We start from the raw sequence: 23,583 nt of genomic DNA, 5'->3' as shown, positions 1-23,583 counted from the left end.
ATGATTGTAATTTATCGTCCAGTGGTCAGTTTAGTGTCTGTCAGTTTTGGCTGATGCCCAGGATGATGCAACAGGAGTCTGACTGCAGTTCACTAACAACGGTTTAATGAAACTTACATAGAGAACCTTTAAACTAGAGTGAAAGAATGAATTCAGACTCATTCTATGCAGTTTGCTTTATTTTCATGCTTTCAAAACACCACTTTTGAAATGTTAATCAGTCCCTCCAGGAAGTTGCAATCGCAACAATTAACACAAATTCAACCAATCCCTGTGAATCCTGAGCGACCATATTATTTTGTCCAATCACCACAACTTTTCCCAGAGGTTGACCGATCATTGGAGTTTCCTTTGCGTTTCACCAATCATTGTTAAGCCATACGTCACCAAACTATGAGAGATTTTATTCTCACTGGAACATGTTGCCATTGATTTTTAATGAATGATGCATACATCGTCATGTATTTAATTTTTTGGCAGCAAATCAGGAATCAATGAGTTAATGAGAACATTTGTGTTCATAAAGTAGAAATGAAATTGTACAGTGGCCCTGAAAGCCAAGTGAGCCCTTTAATAATAACTAACACTGACTGTGTTATAACTCAGTTGTGAGGTTGTGTGTATAAATTTGATAAAAAAATGATCAAGGCATCATCTCTTGAACAGATGCCATCCATACGTACTTACTTCCTGTATCATTCCCTTAATTATGACACTTATCTAACTCTAACTTAGCAAAGGCTCTGGGGTCAGTGCAACTGGAACCAGTGGCATCTGGAGCAAACAGATAAAACTGATATATACACACTAATATATTGAGAGCGGTAGATACAGGTCAGAGGTCTGTACTGTCGATAAGCTGGATAAGTCTCAGTTTGACACTAATTGTCATTTCATTTAACAATTCCTAAGTTACAGAGGTCAGCACTATAGATACAGGGCATAGGTCAGTGCTGTAGATAAGGTGGATAATGTATAATGAATATTATATTCAATTTCTGCCAATAGATCATCCTAAATGTCAGACACTGGACCTTCAAAGTCAGAACTCTACAATTAAATTAAACATTTTCACTTTTGGGTATTTTTTTTTTAAATTTTATACTCAAAATTCACATACATTGTTCACATGTGGCCCTAATCCTCTTCCATAGGATAGAAGAACTCTCTATAAGTGACAAATGATGCATTTCATTGCAAAAAATGCCTGAAAATATAGCAACATTACATTGCATTTCTGTACAAAAGCTCCTGTAAAATCAATAATTTGAGGCCTTAACAATCCATAAAAATCCTGCGAAATCCTGGAGGGACCGATTATTACACTTTACATAGTCATGTGTTGAATTCTGAGAATAATCAGGTTAAATTCTTTCATAGAGGAGAATGTCAAAGCAAGAGTAATAATGCCATGCTGCAGTTGCAATTCATGTTTTTTAAGAGATTAAGATGTATCACAAGGATAGTTGAGGGTAACAGACTAATACATTTAAGAGCAAATATACCTTAGAGAAATGGTTAGCCTCGAAGAGCAACAACTTGAAGCATAATATCTCCATGAAAATGAGGATTAATAAGGTAAATATTTTTCAATTCACTGATTCAACAAATTATGATTCACTCTTTTTCACTCAGCTACGTCAATACCAAACTGAAACACTTCTTCTAAGATCAGGTATTGCAGGTGATACAAGAACTCTCTATAACTGACAAATAATGTAAGCATTCAGGAAGCACTCGTGTGTCACTCGCCAGACGCCATTTTCTGACAGCATGGTGCAGCCTGTAGCCTCAATGGATTTGTCTGGCTGCCCTTCTCCCCATTTGGTGAAGGTCAGAGGTCGGTTATTCATATCTGCCTCAAAGTTCCCCTCCGCTTTTTATTATTGACGTTGATCCAGGCTTCTTTGTAAACGTCCCCAAAGAACTGAGTCAGTGCAATGTTCTCCTTCTCGTTCTGGGGCAAAGCCAGATCTAAACCTTGTTGGGAGCAGAACTCGACGGCCCTGGAGAATGAGTCTCTCTCCTTGTAGGACACAAAGTATTTCTGACCAACTCTTCGGACAAAGTCGTAGTTTATAGCTGCAAAAGAAAACAGCAAGCAGCGAATCAGGAATCAATGAGTTATGAGCCCATTTGTGTTCATAAAGTAGAAATTAAATTGTACAGTGGCCCTAAAAGCCAAGTGAGCCTTTTAATAATAACTAACACTCATTGTGTTATAACTCAGTTGTGAGGTTGTGTGTATACATTTGATAAATCCCTTAATTATAACACTTACCCAACTCTAACTTAGCAAAGGCTCTGGGGTCTGTGCAACTGGAACCAGTGGCATCTGGAGCAAACAAATTAAACAGATTAATCTTTGCAACAGATGAATCTCACATCTGTGTCCACAGTTACAAATGTGCAACTTCTACAAATCAGATGCTTACAGTTCCTTCAGTGCAGTGCAAATGTACCACATTATACCATAACATGTGTGTGTAGTGAGTATTCAGTCCACCAGAGGCTGCCATTGACACAGTATGGGAGAATTCACAACAATAAGCAGGGCCTTATATGAATATCGATGTAAATTGAGAATATACTTATCAATAATGAAAGTAACATTGGCTGCAGCTTCAGTGGTGCTGTTTTAAAATGCATTGTGTTGAGAGATTTAGGATCAGTATTTAACACAGAGTGAAATCAACAGCTCTCTGATTCAGCCTCATTGTAAGATTCATGTACTGATACATACAGTTCATCTTTTTGTGCCAGTCTTTTGTACAGAGGTGGGAAACTTAAGTTCTTCACGTATCTGTACTTTACATTAGGATTTATTTTTCGGACAACTCTTTACTTTTACTCCCTACATTTTTACACAGATATCTGTACTTTCTGCTGCAGAATGCATTTGTCATTATCACAAATGATGAAGTAACACAACAAAACCAATAAATAAGACTCAACAAGACAAAACAGACAAGAGAGGGAGACTCCACCCTGTCTTTAGTTTCAGTTAACTTAGCACAGAAACAGCCGAACAGAAATGTCCTTTAAAGAAATCAAGAAAGTACTTTTTACTTTTGTACTTTGAGTACATTTCAGAGCCTCAACTTTTTCACTTATACTTGAGTAAAGAATCAGTACTTCTACTATTAATAGTCTTTTTAAAGTATTTGTACTGTTACGGCAGCCGCTGGCTGTCATTTAGTGTATATTCATTATGGTGTTTCATGTGATTCCCTGTTGAGGATTGGTCCTTCTGGAGCAGAGACCGCCTACTTCCTGGTTGCTGTCCCCTGGCTTCAGTGATTGGTGTGGCTGCAAGTCCACTGAAGCTACCAATCAGGAGACTTCAATCAACCCCAGCTGCACTTAAATAGCTTGTGTGTCCACAGTTCAGGGCGGCTGTGAACTAGTGATCAGTTCGCCTTGCTGTTGGTTGCACACCATTGTGTTAGAGTGTTTGTGCTTTCTAGTGTTGCCTGGCTGTTATCTGAGTGGATTCAGCCAGTGCCTTTGTATCTTTTGTGACCCTTTAAGTTGTTCAGCCATTGCTAGTTTGGTTTTGTTTCTAGTTTGTAAGCTTATGGGTGCTGATCTCTTTTTGTTCTTCAGTATTATCCAGTCATTTTCATTTTGTGTACTAGTTACTTGTCAGCACCTGTTTAGCCTCTCCTTTGTTGTATTTCATTGTGCAAGCACACTCTCCTTAATTAATTAAAACACCTGATTTTAACCTGAACCTGTCAATTGTTGTATTCCATCTCTTTTTCCAATTCCAATTATATGTTACTGCTCCCCAAATCGAGCTGGGTCGTAACATAAATGGGGGCTCGTCCGGGATTTGAAAAGAAGATTGTATATTGGTAATTGTAAATTGACACTGGAATAGGTTCTGTCAGTGTTTGATTAATTGGTGAGAGTTTGCTGGGCTCCTTTGACTACTAGGTAAGTTAAGTGAGCTCATTAGTGGATTCAGCTGTCTGCTTGAGTGAGTGCTGCTGGCTACTGAGCACCATGGCAGAAAAGTTTAATTTGGAGACATTTGTAGAACATCCTACCGTTGAACAAGTAAATAGTTTAGGAAGGATGATTTAGTGGAGCTAGCTACTCATTTCAATATTCCCTTTGTCAGGTCCATGCTTAAAAAGAAATTGGAGAACGAGTGATTAGTGGATTGGTGGAACAGGGTGTGATTACTCTGACTGAGCAGCTGGAGTCTGGGTCTCTTCCCAGTTCCTCAGCAGAAGCAGTGAGTGGTCCAAGTACTGAGACACCCTCAGACTCTGGGGAAGTCTACCAGGCAGGTGAGCGAGGGAAGACCCCGTTTATTATGCCTAAGTATGATCCTTCCCCACAGAGCAGTACTGGAAATGCCGGGGACCGGCTTAAAGTCCGTCTGGCTCGGCTGCAACTGGAAGCTCATGAGCGGGAGATCCAATCCCAGTTCCAGCTCCAGTTGGAGATAAGAAAAGCTGAACTTCAGGCTGAGACTGAGAAGGCAGTGAGACTGCGACAACTCGAGCTTGAGGCTTCTGACACAGGGCGGAGTGCTCCTAGAGGCTCAGGTATGTCACCACCTTCCACCCTCTCCACCAGCTCGCCTAAAATAGTGTTTGACATTAGTAAGCATGTGGCTTTAGTACCTGTATTTCGGGATAATGAAGTTGACTCTTATTTCAATGTGTTTGAGAGGATAGCGGCTGCTTTACAATGGCCACCTGAAGTATGGACGCTTCTGCTTCAGTGTAAAATGCATGGTAAAGCTCAGGCTGCTATGGCCGCACTCCCTGTTGAATATAGCTTAGATTATGAAACTGTCAAGACGGCTATCTTACGAGCATATGAACTTGTGCCTGAAGCGTACCGACAGAAGTTTCGAGGTCACAAGAAAACTTCTGCTCAGACCTATGTTGAGTTTGCCCGTGAGAAGGGAACTCTGTTTGATAAATGGTGTGCAACATGTAAAGTTAGTGATTTCAATGCGTTGAGAGAGCTAATCCTATTAGAGGACTTTAAGAAGTGTTTGTCTGAGCGTATTGTTGTGTACCTGAATGAACAGAAAGTAGGTACACTTTCTGTCGCCGCTGTGCTGGCTGATGAGTATGTGTTAACCCATAAATCTGCTTTTTCTCCAGACTCTGCAGTCTCACGTCCTTCCCCTCCTCCCAGATCCGCTAACCCACGTGGGCTGAAAGAGGGAAGGGAATGTTTTTACTGCCACCAGGTCGGCCATGTCATTGCAAATTGCTTGACACTAAAACGCAGAGAACAGTCCTCACGCTCTTCTCAAGCAAAAGGGGTAGGACTGATTAAAGCAGATCATGGTGTGAACACTGACTCATCTGATCAGAAAATTGATGACTGTTTTAAGCCATTTGTGTTTGATGCCTTTGTGTCACTGACTGGTGAGTCAGCTGATAGACACTCCATACAGGCTTTGCGAGATACTGCGTGCTCTCAATCTGTTATTCTGGCGTCAGCTCTGCCTTTTTCTGATAAAACTGCTTGTCATTACAGTTCAGTTCTTAGAGGAGTTGAAATGGGTTACGTGCCACGGCCAGTGCACCGCGTCCATATTCAGTCCTCCCTTGTTACTGGATTCTTCCCAGTAGCGGTTTGTCCTGAACTGACTATCCCCGGTATCGTATTCCTGGTGGGGAACGATATCGCAGGAGGTAAGGTAACTCCCACACTAGAAGTCCTAGATCAACCTCAGTGTGATGGGATCCAGACATCAGATCAGACACCCCCAAATGTATTTCCAGCCTGCGCTGTAACTCGCGCTCGTTCCCAAGAAACTAGCCCAGATGATCGTGAAGTTTTGTTGTCTGACAGTTTGTTCATGTCAGTTTTTTCAGGTGACAAAGAGGAGAAGAAAGAGGCTGAGAGTTTCTTATTGCCTGTTCAGGATGAGTCTGCTGAGCAATCGCCCTCGCCTGGCCCAGAACTGCCATTAGCTGGAGGTGCGGCATTTCCAGTCAACCGAGCGCGCTTGAGCCAGATGCAGAGAGCAGACCCGACACTGCAAGAGTGCTTTGCCAAGGTGGTGAGTAACGACAAAGCAAGGGATGAAAAAGTAGCATATATTATGGATGGTGAGATGCTGTTACGTAAATGGTCTTCCTCCGTTACTGGTGATTCTGATTGTGATTCTGTTTACCAGATAGTAGTTCCTGCAGGATGCCGCCAGCATGTGATGTCAGTGGCTCATGAGAGTAAGTGGGCAGGACATTTGGGCATAACCAAAACATATCAAGCCATCCTCCGACATTTCTATTGGCCAGGTCTAAAGTCTGACATTTCTAAACATTGCCGTGCTTGCCATGTGTGTCAGGTTGTCGGGAAACCTAACCAGATTGTCCCTCCTGCGCCATTACATCCCATTCCTGTGATAGCAGAGCCATTCGAGCGAGTGATTATCGACTGTGTAGGTCCTCTACCTCGAACTAAAAGTGGAAATCAGTATTTGTTAACCATTATGTGTGCTGCCACTCGTTACCCAGAGGCTATTCCGCTCCGTTCGATAACCGCTAGTGCCGTAGTGAAAGCTTTACTGAAGTTTTTTTCTACTTTTGGATTACCGCGGGTGATCCAGACAGACCAGGGTTCTAATTTTAAGTCTGGTCTCTTCAGACAGGTACTCAAGAGCTTGAGTGTGCACCACATCGTGTCTTCGGCATATCACCCCCAATCACAAGGAGCTTTAGAGCGCTGGCATCAGACGCTAAAGTCGATGCTCAGGAAGTACTGTGTCGAGACTGAGAAACAGTGGGATGAGGGAGTTCCCTTTGTCTTGTTTGCTGCCCGTGACGCTGTGCAGGAATCAATTGGCTTTAGTTCTGCACAGCTTGTTTTCGGCCACACACCCCGTGGGCCGCTTAAGTCACTGCACGAACAGTTCTTGTCTTGTGAGTCTGCGCCCAAAAAGCACGCGTTAGACTACGTCACCCAGTTCCGTGAGCGCCTTCAACGAGTTAATATCCTCGCTAAAGCCACCCTTAGTGACTCACAATCCACCATGAAACGCTATTACGATCGTTCCGCTGTATCTCGCAGTTTTGAGGTGGGCGATAAAGTTCTGGTGTTGCTGCCCATCACCAGCTCCGTTTTCGCCACTAAATTCTCCGGTCCGTATGCCATTAAAGAGCGTCTTAGCGACACTGATTATGTACTCTGTACTCCAGACAGAAGGCGTAAGACTAGGGTCTGTCACATAAACATGTTGAAACGTTACCAGTCCTGCGAGGACAATGTTAGCTCTGCTGTTCCCTCGCCCTTAGTAGCCGAACCGTCAGATGTTAAAGCTGCTGCTATCATTGTGACAGAATCTGTGGGCGCTTCCCACGAAGATGGTCCACCAATGCACGTCCCTACACAACAGCCGGTTCGCCTTCCAAATTCGGAAATGCTTGCAAACCTGTCATGCTGTTTGCAGCATTTAACTGCTGAACAGCAACGTGACCTGGAGGTGCTGATTGAACAGTATTATAGTCTATTCAGTGATGTTCCAACCCGCACTTCTGTCTTGAAACATGATATAGAGGTAAAAGATGCGCGTCCCATAAAACAACATGCTTACCGTGCCAATCAGACTAAACGTCAGTTGATGAAACAGGAGGTAGAGTATCTCCTACAAAATAACTTTGCTTCTGCAAGTTCCAGTCCGTGGAGTTCGCCGTGTTTGCTAGAAGCTAAGTCCGATGGGTCTCCCAGGTTTATCACAGACTTCCGCAAAGTAAATGCTGTTACTGTTCGAGATTCGTACCCTCTCCCTCGCATGGAGGATTGTATTGATAACCTGGGCACTGCAAATTTCGTTAGCAAGTTAGACTTGCTAAAAGGTTATTGGCCGGTACCTTTAACAGACCGTGCCAGAGAGATTTCCGCATTTGTCACCCCTGATCATTTCTGCCAGTAAAATGTGATGGCTTTTGGTATGTGTAACGCTCCTGCTACATTCCAGAGACTAGTTAACACTGTATTGTCCGGTTTGCCAAACTGCAACGCTTACCTCGATGATTTAATCATTTATTCAGATACCTGGGAGAACCACATGCATGTATTGGAGCAGGTTTTTGACCGTTTGGCCCGCGCTACGTTGACTCTAAATTTGGCAAAGTGCGAATTTGGAAAAGCCACCGTAACCTATCTCGGTCAGCAGGTTGGACAGGGACAAGTGCGCCCCCTTGAGGCGAAGATCGTTGCCATTAGGGATTTCCCCGTTCCAACCACACGTAAAGCGCTGCGTCGGTTCCTGGGAATGGCTGGCTACTATAGGAGTTACTGCCGCAACTTCTCCAGTATCGCTTTTCCACTAACAAGCTTACTCAGCCCTAAAGTAGACTATGTATGGACCCCAGAATGCCAGGTAGCATTCGATGGTGTAAAGACTTTGTTAAGTCACGCTCCTGTGCTCGCGGCCCCTGACTTTTCCACGCCCTTTTAAGCTCGAAGTAGATGCCAGCGCAGTGGGCGCTGGTGCGGTCCTATTACAGAGGGGGAAGGATGGCATTGATCACCCTGTTGCTTACTTTTCCCGCAAGTTCAACCGACACCAGGCAAATTATTCCACCATTGAAAAGGAAACCCTTGCTCTGTTGTTAGCACTACAGCACTTTGAGGTCTATGTTGGGTCTACTTCTCTACCTGTTACAGTGTTCACTGATCATAATCCCCTTGTTTTTCTGTCCCGCATGTTTAATCACCACCAACGACTCATGCGGTGGGCACTGTTGGTCCAAGACTTCAACCTCGACATCCGTCATAAAAGGGGGTCTGAAAATGTGATCGCTGATGCTTTGTCTAGGCTGTAGAGCTTAGCTATGTGTTATGTATGTAACCTTGACGTCAAGCCGCAAGGGCTTGTAATTTAAGGGGGGGAGTGTTACGGCCGCCGCTGGCTGTCATTTAGTGTATATTCATTATGGTGTTAAGAATGTGAGTACTTTTGCCAGCTCTGCCTTTGTTTAACAACTAGTGTGTCCATGTCTGCTAACATTTCCCTCTGCAGGATAATAAAGAAATAAACACAAAATCCATAATGACCTTGTCTGCACATCATGTTGGATCCGGGTTCTCCGGGTCGTCCGGGGTCTCCAGGTCGTCCAGGTTGTCCAAGTCGTCCGGGTTCTCCAGGACTTCCTGGTACTCCAGGAAATCCTGATGATCCCTGATCCCCTGAAGAGTGGGGTAATAGATGTTAAACAATTAAAGGTTGACAGCATGGAGCAGGTTGTGTCCTGGATGTTTCTCTACCTTAACAAGACAACACAAGTTAGCCTGCCTCGTAACTTAATAAAGTGATGGAGTGGTGGCTGGGATGGTACCTTTTCAGGTGAAGGAAAAGATTTGTAGTGTTTCCCGTCTTGGTTGGAACCGACCGACAACATGTTTTGCAGACCGTCTGAATCTGCACTTTGTCACCTCTGAGATTTCAAAACCACTTTGGTAGAATGGCCATTGTGTTACCTTTTTCCTTGTCTTTGGAGGATGACGCAAGTTCACCTTCAGAACTTTAGCACAAGGATATCTTTGTGGGTTTGTGTTCTGGTTCTTCAACAGCTGTTTGCAGCTGTTTTCATCATACTGTGGCTCTTTTGTTGCACTTATATTATTTTGTTGCGCTTAATAATATACAAAATAGACCCTCCGCCATAGTGCAAACAGGAAGCGACAGAGAGAAGCAAAAGGTGCTTTCTTGCCCCCCTGTTCTGCTTTTTTTACCTTCTTTCCAGAGAACATCAACTTTCACTTTCACTTTCTTCACTGTAGCTCAAACAATGCTTTTTATTAAGATCCTGTGTCAAGATTGTTTTATTGCCCAGTCCTGGAATTAACTATCTGGAAGGGTACATGGGAGAATCTAAGGGAGGTTGGAGGCAGATTTTAGGATTGTAGCTACAAAGAAACTCCTCTCGTTCAACAGGGAGCTGCCAGAGTTCAGTCAAAAGACGGTTGAAGTTTGATCTGAAATGACATTGTTGGGAAAATAACAGTGGTGAATTAACACCCACCTTTTTGACCTGGGATTCCGGGCATTCCGCTTACCCCAGCTGGTCCAGGTACCCCAGGGATGCCAGGATAACCTCTGTCACCTTTGGGACCAGAAGGACCAGGAGGACCATGAAGCTGACTGTTGCCAATTGGAGCCATTAGGCAGAGGATGCAGGATAAAAGAAACAGCCTCATCTTCTCAGTGCAGAACTGAAATAGGAAATACATTAAAGAATTTTCCTTTATAGAGCTCCATCAGAAATATTTTCATCATCATTTTCAACCATTAATTCAAAGTAAATAAAATGAAGTGAGACGTGTTCATTAATACCAAAAACTAAAATCTACATGTCTCCAATAGTTCACAGCTCATTGTCATCTCATTCACATATTTATGGACGTGGTATTTGCAGATATTCCAAAAAACTGTTCTATATACAAAAATCAGTGGCTACATTTATTTTCCTAAAGTTATACGTATTTACTTCTAATGCATTGCATAGCACTAAACAGACACTATGCTGTTGTAAAGACATTCAAAAGGTCTTAATGACACTAAAACTAGTATAAAATAGTGATAAGCAGAGAAGTACTCACTGTGTGAACTTGGAGTGGTTTGCTGGTGGTGCTGCTTCTTGAGTCCTTCCAAAGAGAAATGACTGAGAGTCGAGGGAGAACTCATGTATGAAGGATTCAGTCCAAAGTAAACAGATGCAAAGTCTCAGTTGGGGATATTACTAGGTCCAAAAACCTGCCTTTTCTTTAACCAATAATGGCAGGGAATAATGATAACAACTATCCTGTGAGTGTTTAAGGTAAACCTGACAATATTTTTATTTAAATCATAATTTTTTCAACCAAGAGTTTGCCAAGTATGCTTAACTTTGCATTCATACAGTTGGTCACAATGGAGTTTTCAAGCACATTACAGCGGAGGCGGAGATTAATGGTTTGCTCAAGAGGACCGGGAACATTACTCAACACATTATAATTTCCTCTGCAGAGATCTCTGTGGAAAGGATGCCTGACCTCAGGCCAGTGACTTCTTGGCAGCTACATGTTGGTTTTGATATTCAGAGGATGATGGATTTCACAGGGGTAAAAGAGCCAAAATCAAACAACACAATGGGCTGTAAGAGAAATATAAGTAAAGACAACAATCTAAGTATAAAATGAGCATTAGGAGTTTAAGATCAACACACACACACACACACACACACACACACACACACACTCCCACATGCAGAAAGATACGTTTCTCTCATATGACTGTGTGTAATTGTTATAGACTTGTGATGGCTTAACCTGCGTGATTTTTGGCACCAAAAAACTACTTTTGGAGTGCACTGGTTTCTTTAGGCTGATTTAGCCTAGCTCGTAGCTGGTAGCTAGTTTTAGCAGTCCGGATTGTTCTGATGATGAAGGATGGTTGTGAGACTTGGTGGCATTTATAAACAGGAACTTTATTTAACTTTATCGTAAGACCTTAAGACCTTTACACAATGGGAGCATTTTTTGTATTCTGTAGATTAGGTGAATAACGTATAATGAATATTATATTCCATTTCTGCCAATAGATCTTCCTAAATGTCAGACACTGGACCTTTAAAGTCAGAACTCTGAGATTAAAACAAGAATTTTGACTTTTGAAATTAAATTTTTTTTAATTTAAACTCAGAACTCACATACATTGTTCACATGTGGCCCTAATCTTCTGTAGGGTACAAGAACTCTCTATAACTGACAAATAATGTAAGCATTCAGGAAGCACTCGTGTGTCACTCGCCAGACGCCATTTTCTGACAGCATGGTGCAGCCTGTAGCCTCAATGGATTTGTCTGGCTGCCCTTCTCCCCATTTGGTGAAGGTCAGAGGTCGGTTATTCATATCTGCCTCAAAGTTCCCCTCTGCTTTTTTATTATTGACGTTGATCCAGGCTTCTTTGTTAACGTCCCCAAAGAACTGAGTCAGTGCAATGTTCTCCTCCTCGTTCTGGGGCAAAGCCAGATCTAAACCTTGTTGGGAGCAGAACTCGACGGCCCTGGAGAACGAGTGTCTCTCCTTGTAGGACACAAAGTATTTCTGACCAACTCTTCGGACAAAGTCATAGTTTATAGCTGCAAAAAGAAAACAGCAAGCAGCGAATCAGGAATCAATCAGCACATATACATATTTGTTTCTCATAAACTTTAAGCTGTATCACCATCCTGGCATCGACATTCAGCATCAGACACTCTGACCTCCTCACCGAGGGGAAATACAGGCCTGTGTCTACTGAACCATACTGTAGCTACATTTTACCCACTTCAACTTCCAAATCCGATGTTTAATAAAAAAACAAAACTGAAATATTTATGATTCTTTACATGTTTTTGGATTGCCCATTCCAAATAAAGCAGTGTATACTGTAAATAAATAATCTCCTTCATCTAAATGAGATTAATGGAGTCCAGTGCAGCAGCATTTAACTGAAAATATTTAGTTAATGTTTTCTCAAACATCCTACGTACACAGAAGAATAAGGTATACCTATATTTCTCCATCCACATGTGCTCACTTCCTTTAATACTCCCTTGTAGTCCTTGAATAGGATACTTACCGAGCTCTAACTTAGCAAAGCTCTTCTTTAAGTGTTCAGTCTCCCGGATAGCAGAATCAAGGCGATCTGGATTAAGGAGAGTAAATTCAGTTACCAAACTTGCAATAAACTGGATCTCACAGAAGAAAGGCTAATCTTTTCCTTTCCTTCACAGTAACATTCACCTTACAACATAATCCAAACCAGAGCTGAAATACTGAAAATATTAATTCAACTCTGGTCATCGGAGATAGTTAGTGCTAAAGTGATTAGTTCATTAACTGAGTTCTTGTAAAGACTACGACTTATGATACTTATGATTACTTATCGATGACTAGTCCTCTCAGCTCCAGCCCCAACTGTTCATTTTAAATTATTTCCGAACAAATTTGGGGGAAATGACTTTACAATGATGCACATGACATCTAGTATATTTCCATTTGAGTATTGGGTTTCAATGTATCACTAAACATTATATGTGTTTGGAGAAGAGCTAGATCAAGCAGATGCACAATATATCTGATACTGTCACACAGTGAGGTATAAGATCATTTTATAGGGGAAAAATCTAATTCTTAAAGGGTTAAATCACTGTCAGGTTTATAAGGCTTAAAATGTAACACAGACCTGAATCCAAAAATGTGTCTTAACAAACTCGAAAAGCATTTTCTGTGTCCAAAACTTATGCATGTCAGCCCCATTCAACAACAACTAGTGTAAAACTTCCTCGCTCAGGAAGGAACAACTTCCCACAATAATAACAGAAAACTATTGTCTGCATGCTGAATTGTAATAAATGACACAGCAAGTACTTAACCGATGAAAGAATTCTATAAGGTAGAAAAATTCTCTGAAAGATAATCACCTTGTCCACACATTATTGCTGGTCCAGGTGGTCCAGGAGTTCCTCTGTCCCCTTAAGAGCAGGTAAAAACAAATTAAACAAGCCAAAAAATGGATTGTTGATGGATGTAACTCACAGAGATAACTTTATTAATCTAATTAATTTAAATTTAAAAGATTGGCCTGGGGATGGCACTGGAACAAGTCTTGTTGTTAGTCAAAGGGGTTCTTTAATGTCAGCCCTCAGAACTTTTTGGCCTGGAGGTGACAGTAGAGGACAAGTAAGATAATCTGAACATGCTGATGTGCCCTATCACACAGAGGTGCGATGGCTAAGCAAAGGGAAAGACGCCACAGAGCTCCACAGTGGCGGTGTGAGCTGGCGTTTTGGTGTGATATAACAAAGCATCTCACTGCACTTAACCTCCAGCTTCAGGGTCAGGGACACATGATCACAGACATATATGATGCAGTGAGAACTTTACAAGCTGTGTGATGAAGATAAACAAAAACCCAGACAGGAGTCGTAAATGGTAAATGGACCTGTACTTGTATTGCGTCTTTCTTGTCTTTGTACCAATCAGACGTAGATCTCATTATTCTGCATTGATGTAATGTGCTTCAGCATCAGACTGTAGTTATGTATTAAGAGCATGTCCTCATGAGGCCACAGGCTGCAGTTTGTTATGAACTCCACTAGAGGGCGTCCTCAGATGTCACTTATTCTCTACAAACTAGTAGCACTGGTTTAGTGTTCATATCAGCTGCTCCAACACAAACCTTCAATAACACTACATTATCTTACACTACCAACTATCTCAGAGGTGATGGGCTATTGGAGCTCATCAGCTGATGCTGTTTTTAATCACATGATTTGGTGCTCATTAGAAACACCATCAGCTGTTTTTCAGCTTTGATATCAATCAAAAACAAAATAAATGAATCAAATACAATCAAAACTTTATTTAGCTCTTGTTCAGTAATTTGTGTCAGTATGCAACAGTTCTTATATATACAAAGATCAGACAATAAAAAGGTTTAATTTGGCACCCAGACATTTAAAGAACATGAAAATGTTTATTTATACGTTTTCTAATGATTTAACAGTCTTGAAGGCAGGTAATGCAGTTATTAGAATGAACTGGACTGCATTAGATAATATCAATCAGTGTAGTCAAACTGGTGTGTTGTAGTAATAAGTAGTAATGTGACACATCAAAGAAAAAAACCCATATTGATCAGAATCTGGAAAAAAGTAAATTTAAACACTGTATCTCACCAATAAATATACATTTATTACATTAAATGATGTGAATCTTTCAGTAGAAAATCAAATGGTTGTTCTACTCAGTGTGATTGACAGGAGAGATGACCAGAGGGACAGAGTTTCTACCACCATAATTAAGACTGGGACAAAAGAATGGGTAGAGTTTCTCAGTGAAGGAGCAGCCAGTAAAGGAGTAGATAAGAGCTGCAGCATCAACGTCATAAAAGGAGACCAGACCCTCCTCATAATCCACAAACACCCCCACCTTCTCAGGCTGAGACTTCAGAGTGAGATGGACTGAAGGGTCAGCAGCAGCTTTGTACTCATTTTCATTCCTCAAACATATCATCCAGTAACCATTCTGAGGTCTAACTGTGATTTTTCCCCTCCTGTTGATCGACTCTCTGACCACACCTAAATCCCACTTAGTCTTCCCTTTAACCTGAACCTCGTAATAAAATCTTCCTGAAGAGAAACTCTGCTTTGCTAAGACACAGGGACAACGATCAAATCTTTCTGGATTGTTTCGGAGATTCCTCTTTACATCATCATGTTTAACTTTTTTTCCATCATCAGACAGGATGAGAGCAGGATGTGCTGTATCAGGATCTACTGTCACATCCACTGCATACTGCTGGACCCTCTTCAGCTCGATCTCAAACAGCTTCTTCATCTGTTTATTGAGCGTCTTCTCCAGCTGATTCACAGTTCTCCTCACAGTCCCCTCATATGAAGGCTGACGGACTCTGACTTTTGTCCAGTCCTTGGTGTGTGGAGCAGCGTTCAGGGACAGGAAGCTTTGGAGGAGGTGGAGGTGGTCTTCAGACTGTGAGAGCTGGTCCACCTCAGAGCTTCTCTTCTTCAGCTCAGAGATTTCCTGTTCCAGCTCTTTGATGAAGCCTTCAGCCTGTTTCTCTGTCTTTCTCTGCTTCTCTTTGATCGTGTCGATAAGCTCGGCCTGGCTTCTCTCAACAGACTCCTTCAGAGCGGTGAAGACCTGAACACCATCGGCTATCTCTCTGTCTGCACCTTCCTTACTGAGCTCCACTGAGCGTTTGATCTCCTGAATCTTCAGTCGTCTCTTCTGAATTTCAGCTTCTAGTTTGGAAACTTGTTGTTCTGAGCTGCTGCTGCTGGCTTTCTGTGGAGCTGACTGTCTGAACTGAGCAGCCATCTCAGAGATTAAAGTATTGACCTGCAGCTCAGGTCTTGTGTAGAAAACCTTTTTACAGTTTGGACATTGACACGGGACATTAATATTCCAGTGTTCAGTGATGCAGGTTTTACAGAAGTTGTGTCCACATGATATGGTGACTGGATGCGTGAACACATCCAGACAGATGGAGCACAGAAACTGATCTTCAGTCAGTAGACAGCTGGCAGCAGACATAACTACACTGAGTATTAAAAGAAAAAACAAAACAGTAATTACTTTTTTTTTTTCATTATATGTTCAATAAAACCAAACTATGCTGCGAGTGAAGGAGAGCTCAGATGTGCAGTTCAGTGGTGGTATTTCTATGAGATGAGTGATAACATTGTGATCTTCATTCCAAATCATTAAGTTTGGCTGACTGAAGAAAAACAACCTTTTCTATAAATATTACTCAGAAATATATCATCCATTAAAGCCTAAATCTAATTATTCATACATTAGTGAACATTCTACACATTTTTATGGGAAACAAAAAGGAGACATTGATGTAAATATTGTCAAACTCACTTAAATGTTGCTGCCTGCAGTGATTTTGATTGACGGTCGTTTATTAATTTAATGAACACATTTCCACAATTTGTGTACAGTAATCATTAGATATTTTGTTCATTAATAAAAGACTAATTGCTCTATTTGTCTTTCTAATAATTATTTTTCAGTTGTATAGAGGCCTATATTTACACTACTCACAAAAAGTTAGGGATATTCGGCTTTCGGATGAAATTTCAGAATGTACATAAAATGCACTATAACCTTTCCAGGTGACCTTAACTTGAACTTCTCTACTTAAATGCCCTACTTTCATGATATAATATCACTGTAGCATCAACTTTTTACATTTTCATTAAATATCACCCGAAAGTGGAATATCCCTAACTTTTTGTGAGTAGTGTATTTAATTAAAAAAAAATTGTATTCTTAGGTTAGCATTGTATTTGTGTTTGTCAATGATACGACTGCAGCATTTTGCTATCAGCTGCTTTTTATTCAAGTTATAGTGAAAAAAGAAGAAATTAATGATAAACTAATGTGATGTCATACTCATTGCAGTAATGTCATCCCAAGCCCTCTGGTTCTTGTTAATATCATCATTTAAATCTGTAAAATCACAATACAATAACATTTTAAACCCTAAAAACACAATCTGATCCCTCCATTACACAGCACATACTGCCTCCCAGAGACAGACAGCAGGAAGCTAGAAGCTGTAAAACGTCAGTTTTATTCCTTTATAAGCAATAACAGAGGTTGTCAGATGATCACATACTGTACTCTGTACTTTGGATCTAAAGGACAGCTAATAGGCCAGTTAGCTTTTAGCAGGACTAGTTTCTGTGGTGTGTTTTCATTGTTTGGTTGGATTTAGCTCCTTCCTTCTATCTGTATGTGCTATAACAGACTGTAACAAGCTCTGTAGGGCAGTGGACTCACCAGAGGTTGGCAGAGATTCTGCTGTTTAGTTGAGAAAAACCTGATGGATTCAGTTGAATTTGTCTTCAGAGACAAACAGAGAGACTTGTCTCCACTGCAGCTCTGCTGTCTTCAGACAAACTTTCACTACAGGAAATGTGTCACTGAAGTTTAGCTTCTGCTGCTCTGTGAGATAACCACGCCCCTTCATTTGTATATGACCTCATCATAAAAACAAGTCCCCTGAAATAAATAAAAGTAGTCCTTATTGTAAGTCCTTCTATAAATCAGAACCTGTTTATTATTTACTATCGGTCAAAAAAATGTTCAGAAAGTTCTTCCCAACTCTGTTACAGAAGCTCCCATAAATTTGTGGCACTAGGTTGCTTTGCTTTCACTCTTCGGTCCAGTTCATCCCTAACCAGCTCAATGGGGTTTAAGTCAGCCACTCCATGTTTTCAAGCTTACCATCTTTTTCTTTTTTCCTAAGGTAGTTCTGGCATAGCTTGGACTTATGTTTTGGGCCATTATCTTGCTGTAGGATGAACCCCTGACCAACTACACTCATACCAGAGAGTACTGCACAGCGGTGCAGAATGCTGTGGTAGCCGTTTTGGTTCAGGGTGCCTCTCACTCTGTACAAGTCACCGACCCTGGATCCAGCAAAACAGCCCCAGACCATCATGCTTCCTGTCATGTTTGACAATTGATGACACACACTGAGGAACCATCCTTTCGCCTTCTGATATCTTAGCAATTGCTTTCTTGCGTTGTCAGACCTACAGCTCGATGTCTTCTCTTTACAGTTGAAACTGACACTTATTACGACCACTATTAAGCTGAGCTTGAAGCTGTTGTCCTGTGAGCCGCCTATCACGCAAGCTGTTGACTCTCAGAAACTTGTCTTCTGATTCTGTTATGGGTTTGGGTCTGCCAGACCTCTTCCTGTCAGAGTTTCCCTCAGTTTCTTAATGCCTTTTGATGGTGAAGGACTGTACTCACTGACACCTTGACTTTCTTCACATTTTCTCTGTAGGAAAGACCTACATTTTTAAGTGTTATGATGGTCTGTCTCTCTTACATTGTGAATTGCCCTTGTCTTGTAATTTTTATACCAACACACTACTTTCTGCAGTACAATACTGTTCAAACAATGCTCACAAGGGTATGGTACCACAGTGTGTTCCAACACTACTTTTTTGCAGACAGAGGGGGTTGTAAGAAATCAAGACAATTTGGGACACCTGTGGGAATTGGCTGCACCAACTTTCATGGCTTGATTAACCTCCATTGCTGCAGAACAGCTTTAAGTTGTTAACCCATTTCTTGTTCCCTGAAAAAGGCATTTTTGTATAATTCTGAAATGTACATAATTTTTCAGTTTTGGGTAACCTTATCTTTTTTTTTTTTTTTTACCTCTGGCAGTTCACCACTTACCTTTGTACCATTTCAAGCTATTCATTGGACTTGAACTGCTTGAATTTAAAAAAAAAAAAAATGGAAAAATTGGGTTGTTCTAAAACTTTTGACCGGTAGTGTATATATTTAATTTATGTAGTTTTACTTAGTTAACCTTAGTTTTTACTAACTAACATGTGTGTTAAAACATGTGAAAATCCTGTCAGACTGGCAGAGAGTCAGAGCTGAGTGGGTCAGATATTAGTTATTGATCAGCTATATGTGTTGGAAAGGCCGGCAGTGACACCTAGTGGACTAAAATGTGAGTTGCACAGAAACAGTGTGCGCTTTCTCAGTCAGTCACTGCAGCAACAGGAGAGCAGTGGATGGGTAATGGACAGTTTATTGTGTGTGTTCATGAAAACAGTGGAAAGGTTTTACTGGTGAAAAATATCTCCTGTTTGTATTATAGCCAGTTTGTATCACTCATTAGCTTCATCACTGACAGTTTCCTGCCATTATTTAGTCCCAGTGTTGTTTAAATGTACAGATTCTGAACTCTGTGATCATTAGTCAACATTATTCTCTGTGTTTATTGCTGTATTTAGTTGGTGGTTTAATGTCTGCCCAGTTTGTGCCTCTCATGTATTACCATTACTAATGTATTACCATTACATTCAAGGCACAGAGCTAAATATCTGATTTTACAACAAATGTGATTTTAAAACCCCCTAAAAGTCCTTTAACAACACTCACCACTGTTCTGAATGTACACAATCCTCAAAGACTCTTCTTATTTCTTTATTTTTTTTCATGGTTTTCACACTTAAATGTTTCAGATCATCAAACATATTTAAATATTAGACAAAGATAACACAAGTAAACACAAGATGCAGTTTTTAAATGAAGGTTTTATTTAGTGCTGTCAGTTAAACGCGTTATTAACGGCGTTAACGCAAACCCATTTTAACAGCGTCAATTTTTTTTTTGGCCTAGCACACTTTGTAGTTTTTCACATGCTGTTGCAACAACTAGTAATGTTAGAAAAACTACAACACCACACCGGATCTAGCTAGACCGGAAACAAAACAACAGGCACGCCGCACACACTTGTTTAAGAGTAGTAGACGTTAACGTTTTGAGTGGATGGCGAGCGTGAGATGCTGAAATGGATGCCACTAATATTCTGAATGGAAAGTTTACTTTTAAAAAGTTGCCTAATGGTTCCATTGACAAGACCAAAGTGATCTGTGTGTTTTGTGGTTGTGAACTGAGCTATCATCGCAGCACGTCCAGTCTGAAATACCACTTGATGGCCAAGCACACAGCTGATGCGAACTCCGCCCCCTTATCAAAGCCAGCCGAAAATGGTTGTTAATTAACTGTGATTAACCACATTTTTGGAAGAGTTAAATTTCACCACCCACAACCAGGCCTGATTACTGCCTGACCTATTGAATCAAGAAATCACTTAAATAGGACCTGTCTGCCAAGTGAAGTAATCTAAAAGATCTCAAAAAGCAACACATCATGCTGCGATCCAAAGAAATTCAGGAACAAATGAGAAACAAAGTAATTTAGATCTATCAGTCTGGAAAAGGTTACAAAGCCATTTCTAAGGCTTTGGGACTCCAGCGAACCATGGTGAGAGCCGTTATCCACAAATGGCGAAAACATGGAACAGTGGTGAACCTTCCCAGGGGTGGCCGGCCGACCAAAATGCCTCAGTTAAGGTCAGTGTTCATGACTCCACCATAAGAAAGAGACTGGGCAAAAATGGCAAGCATGGCAGAGTTCCAAGATGAAATCCACTGATGAGCAAAAAGAACATAAAGGCTCGTCTCACAAAAAACATCTTGATGGTATGTGTACCATTACATCTGGTGTAAAAGTAATATAGCATTTCAGAAAAGGAACTTCATACCAACAGTCAGACATGGTAGTTGCAGTGTCTGGGGCTGTTTTGCTGCTTCAGGACCTGGAAGACTTGCTGTAATTAATGGAACCATGAATTCTGCTCAGAAAATCCTGAAGAAAAATGTCCATATGTTTGTGACCTCAAGCCAAAGCGCACTTGGGTTCTGCAGCAGGACAATGATCCAAAACACATCAATAAGTCCAACTCTGAATGGCTGAGGAGTGGCCTGGTCAAAGTCCTGACCTGAATCCAATTGAGATGCTGTGGCATGATCTTAAAAAGGCGGTTCATGCTTAAAAACCCTCCAATGTGGCTGAATAACAACAATTCTGCAAAGAAGAGTGGGCCAGAATTCCTCCACAGCACTGTAAAATACTCATTGCCAGTTATCGCAAACACTTGATTGCAGTTGTTGCTGCTAAGGGTGGCCCAACCAGTTATTAGGTTTAGGGGCCAATTACTTTTTTTACACAGGGCCAGGTAGGTTTGGATTTTTTCCCAGTTAATAATAAAAACCTTCATTTAAAAACTGCATTTTGTGTTTACTTGTGTTACTTTTGTCTTATATTTAAATTAGTTTGATCTGAAAAATTTAAGTGTGACAAACATTCATAAAAATAAGAACTCGGGAATGGGGCAAATACTTTTTTTCACACCACTGTATATACAATGATCAGAAAATAAAAAGATTTGAATTTGGAACCCAGACAATTAAAAAACATGAAAAAGAAAAGAAAATAAAAATCAATGAAGTATTATTTCTGAGCACATTGTTTTTGATGATTTAACAGTGTTGAAGGCAGGTAATGCAGTTATTAGAAAGGATGACACAAGATTAAATAATATCATCAGTTTGGTAAAATCGGTGTGTTGTAGTAATTAGTAGCAATGTGACATTGTGATCAAAAAAAAGCATGGACAGAAATACATAAAGGAAACACATTGATCAGAATCAGAAAAACGATGTAAACGCCGTCCATCAGCAATAAATAATTCATTACATTAAATCCACAGCTTCATGCATGTACCGCCCCTCATTCAGTATTAATATGAGTGGTTGATTTGGGGCTGTACTGTAAAATGTGTTTTTATACGGCGTGTTACAAACTCTTATTTGATCTTTTCACATATCAGCAATCTGCATTTCTTCTCTCTCCCTTGGGTCAATATATAATAATAATACAATAATAGTGTCAATATTAGTAAATCAAATACTGCTTCAAACTAAAACTATCATGATGTGTGAAAACTATGATGTTATTATGAGGTTAATGCTGGAGCTGTTTCAGGTGGTCTTAGATCTGAGTCCTTTTTTATACTAAAAAGAAAGTTAAATGCATCATGTTGTGGTCGATTGGAAAACTTGGATCTTCAGTTTTTTGGTGGAAAGTTCATTAGATGAGATGATTACATAAACTTCCTCTGCGGGTTTAGAATAATTGTGGGATTATCTGAAAAACTCTTCTGTTTGCACCACAGCAGTAGATTAATGAGCTTCTCTGTGATTCTCCCTTTTTAGAAGTAGTTGAAGTACAATACTTTTTACTTTGTACCAATCAGACGTAGATCTCATTATTCTGCATTAATATAATGTGCTTCAGCATCAGACTGTAGTTATTTATTAAGAGCATGTCCTCATGAGGCCACAGGCTGCAGTTTGTTATGAACTCCACTAGAGGGCGTCCTCAGATGTCACTTATTCTCTACAAACTAGTAGCACTGGTTTAGTGTTCATATCAGCTGCTCCAACACAAACCTTCAATAACACTACATTATCTTACACTACCAACTATCTCAGAGGTGATGGGCTATTGGAGCTCATCAGCTGATGCTGTTTTTAATCACATGATTTGGTGCTCATTAGAAACACCATCAGCTGTTTTTCAGCTTTGATATCAATCAAAAACAAAATAAATGAATCAAATACAATCAAAACTTTATTTAGCTTTTGTTCAGTAATTTGTGTCAGTATGCAACAGTTCTTATATATCCAAAGATCAGACAATAAAAAGGTTTGAATTTGGCACCCAGACATTTAAAGAACATGAAAATGTTTATTTATAAGCACAGTGTTTTATAATGATTTAACAGTCTTGAAGGCAGGTAATGCAGTTATTAGAATGAATTAGACTGCATTAGATAATATCAATCAGTGTGGTCAAACTGGTGTGTTGCAGAAATAAGTAGTAATGTGACACATCAAAGAAATATTTTTTTAAAATAACCCACATTGATCAGGATCTGGAAGAAACTCAATCTAAACATTGTACATTACCAATTTATTACATTAAATGATGTGAATCTTTCTGTAGAAAATCAAATGGATGTTCTACTCAGTGTGATTGACAGGAGAGATGATCAGAGGGGCAAAGTTTTTACTGTCATAATTATTATCTGGACTAAAGTATGGGTAGAGTTTCTCAGTTAAGGAGCAGCCAGTAAAGGAGTAGATAAGAGCTGCAGCATCAACATCATAAAAGGAGACCAGACCCTCCTCATAATCCACAAACACCCCCACCTTCTCAGGCTGAGACTTCAGAGAGAGACTGACTGGAGGGCCAGCAAAGGCTTTGTACTCAGTTTCATTCCTCAAACATATCATCCAGTAACCATTCTGTGGTCTTGCTGTGATTTTTCCCTTCCTGTTGATCGACTCTCTGACCACTCCTAAATCCCACCTTGTCTTCCTTTTAACCTGAACCTCGTAATAAAATTTTCCTGAAGAGAAAGTCTGCTTTGCTAAGACACAAGTACAACTATCAAATCTCTCTGGATTGTCTGGGAGATTCTTCTTTACATCACCATGTTTAACTTGTTTTCCATCATCAGACAGGATGAGGTTGGGATGTGCTGTATCAGGATCTAGTGTCACAACCACTGCATACTGCTGGACCCTCTTCAGCTCGACCTTCTTTATCTGTTTACTGAGTGTCTCCTCCAGCTGATTCAAAGCTCTCTCCACAGTC

General features: G+C 40.6%; 3 protein-coding genes and 1 pseudogene across 4 annotated transcripts in view; all 4 read right to left on the bottom strand.

Annotated features, from left to right (window-relative positions):
• The window catches only part of LOC127353580 (E3 ubiquitin-protein ligase TRIM21-like), a 55,389-nt gene that overhangs the window by 12,185 nt on the left and 19,621 nt on the right, over nt 1-23,583 (bottom strand). The window lies entirely within an intron of this gene.
• On the bottom strand, nt 486-10,808 carry LOC127353588 (pulmonary surfactant-associated protein D-like; annotated as a pseudogene).
• LOC127353593 (mannose-binding protein C-like) lies at nt 11,679-17,443 on the bottom strand. The gene is made up of 4 exons (XM_051382928.1): nt 17,323-17,443; nt 13,431-13,481; nt 12,587-12,652; nt 11,679-12,104 (listed from the first exon to the last, which is right to left on the bottom strand). Exons 2-4 carry the CDS (start codon nt 13,441-13,443, stop codon nt 11,722-11,724), a joined length of 462 nt encoding a protein of 153 aa, XP_051238888.1. The 5' UTR covers nt 13,444-13,481; nt 17,323-17,443; the 3' UTR covers nt 11,679-11,721.
• The window catches only part of LOC127353585 (E3 ubiquitin-protein ligase TRIM21-like), a 35,514-nt gene continuing 26,423 nt past the window's right edge, over nt 14,493-23,583 (bottom strand). Inside the window, exon 2 of the mRNA XM_051382922.1 lies at nt 14,493-14,682. The gene's annotated coding sequence lies outside the window, so the exon portion shown is untranslated. The remainder of the gene's footprint in view (nt 14,683-23,583) is intronic.

Source organism: Dicentrarchus labrax, unplaced genomic scaffold, assembly GCF_905237075.1.
Source record: "Dicentrarchus labrax unplaced genomic scaffold, dlabrax2021, whole genome shotgun sequence".
NCBI lineage: Eukaryota > Metazoa > Chordata > Actinopteri > Moronidae > Dicentrarchus > Dicentrarchus labrax.
The sequence above is the reverse complement of the archived record's forward strand: the minus strand, read 5'-3'. Positions and strand labels throughout refer to the sequence as shown.

What these genes read in the sequence shown, in the direction of transcription:
- LOC127353593 (XM_051382928.1), bottom strand. An exon ending in CTTTGCTAAGTTAGAGCTCG is followed by an intron (nt 12,105 to 12,586) that starts GTAAGTATCCTA and finishes TTCTTTTTGCAG; the next exon opens with CTATAAACTATGACTTTGTC.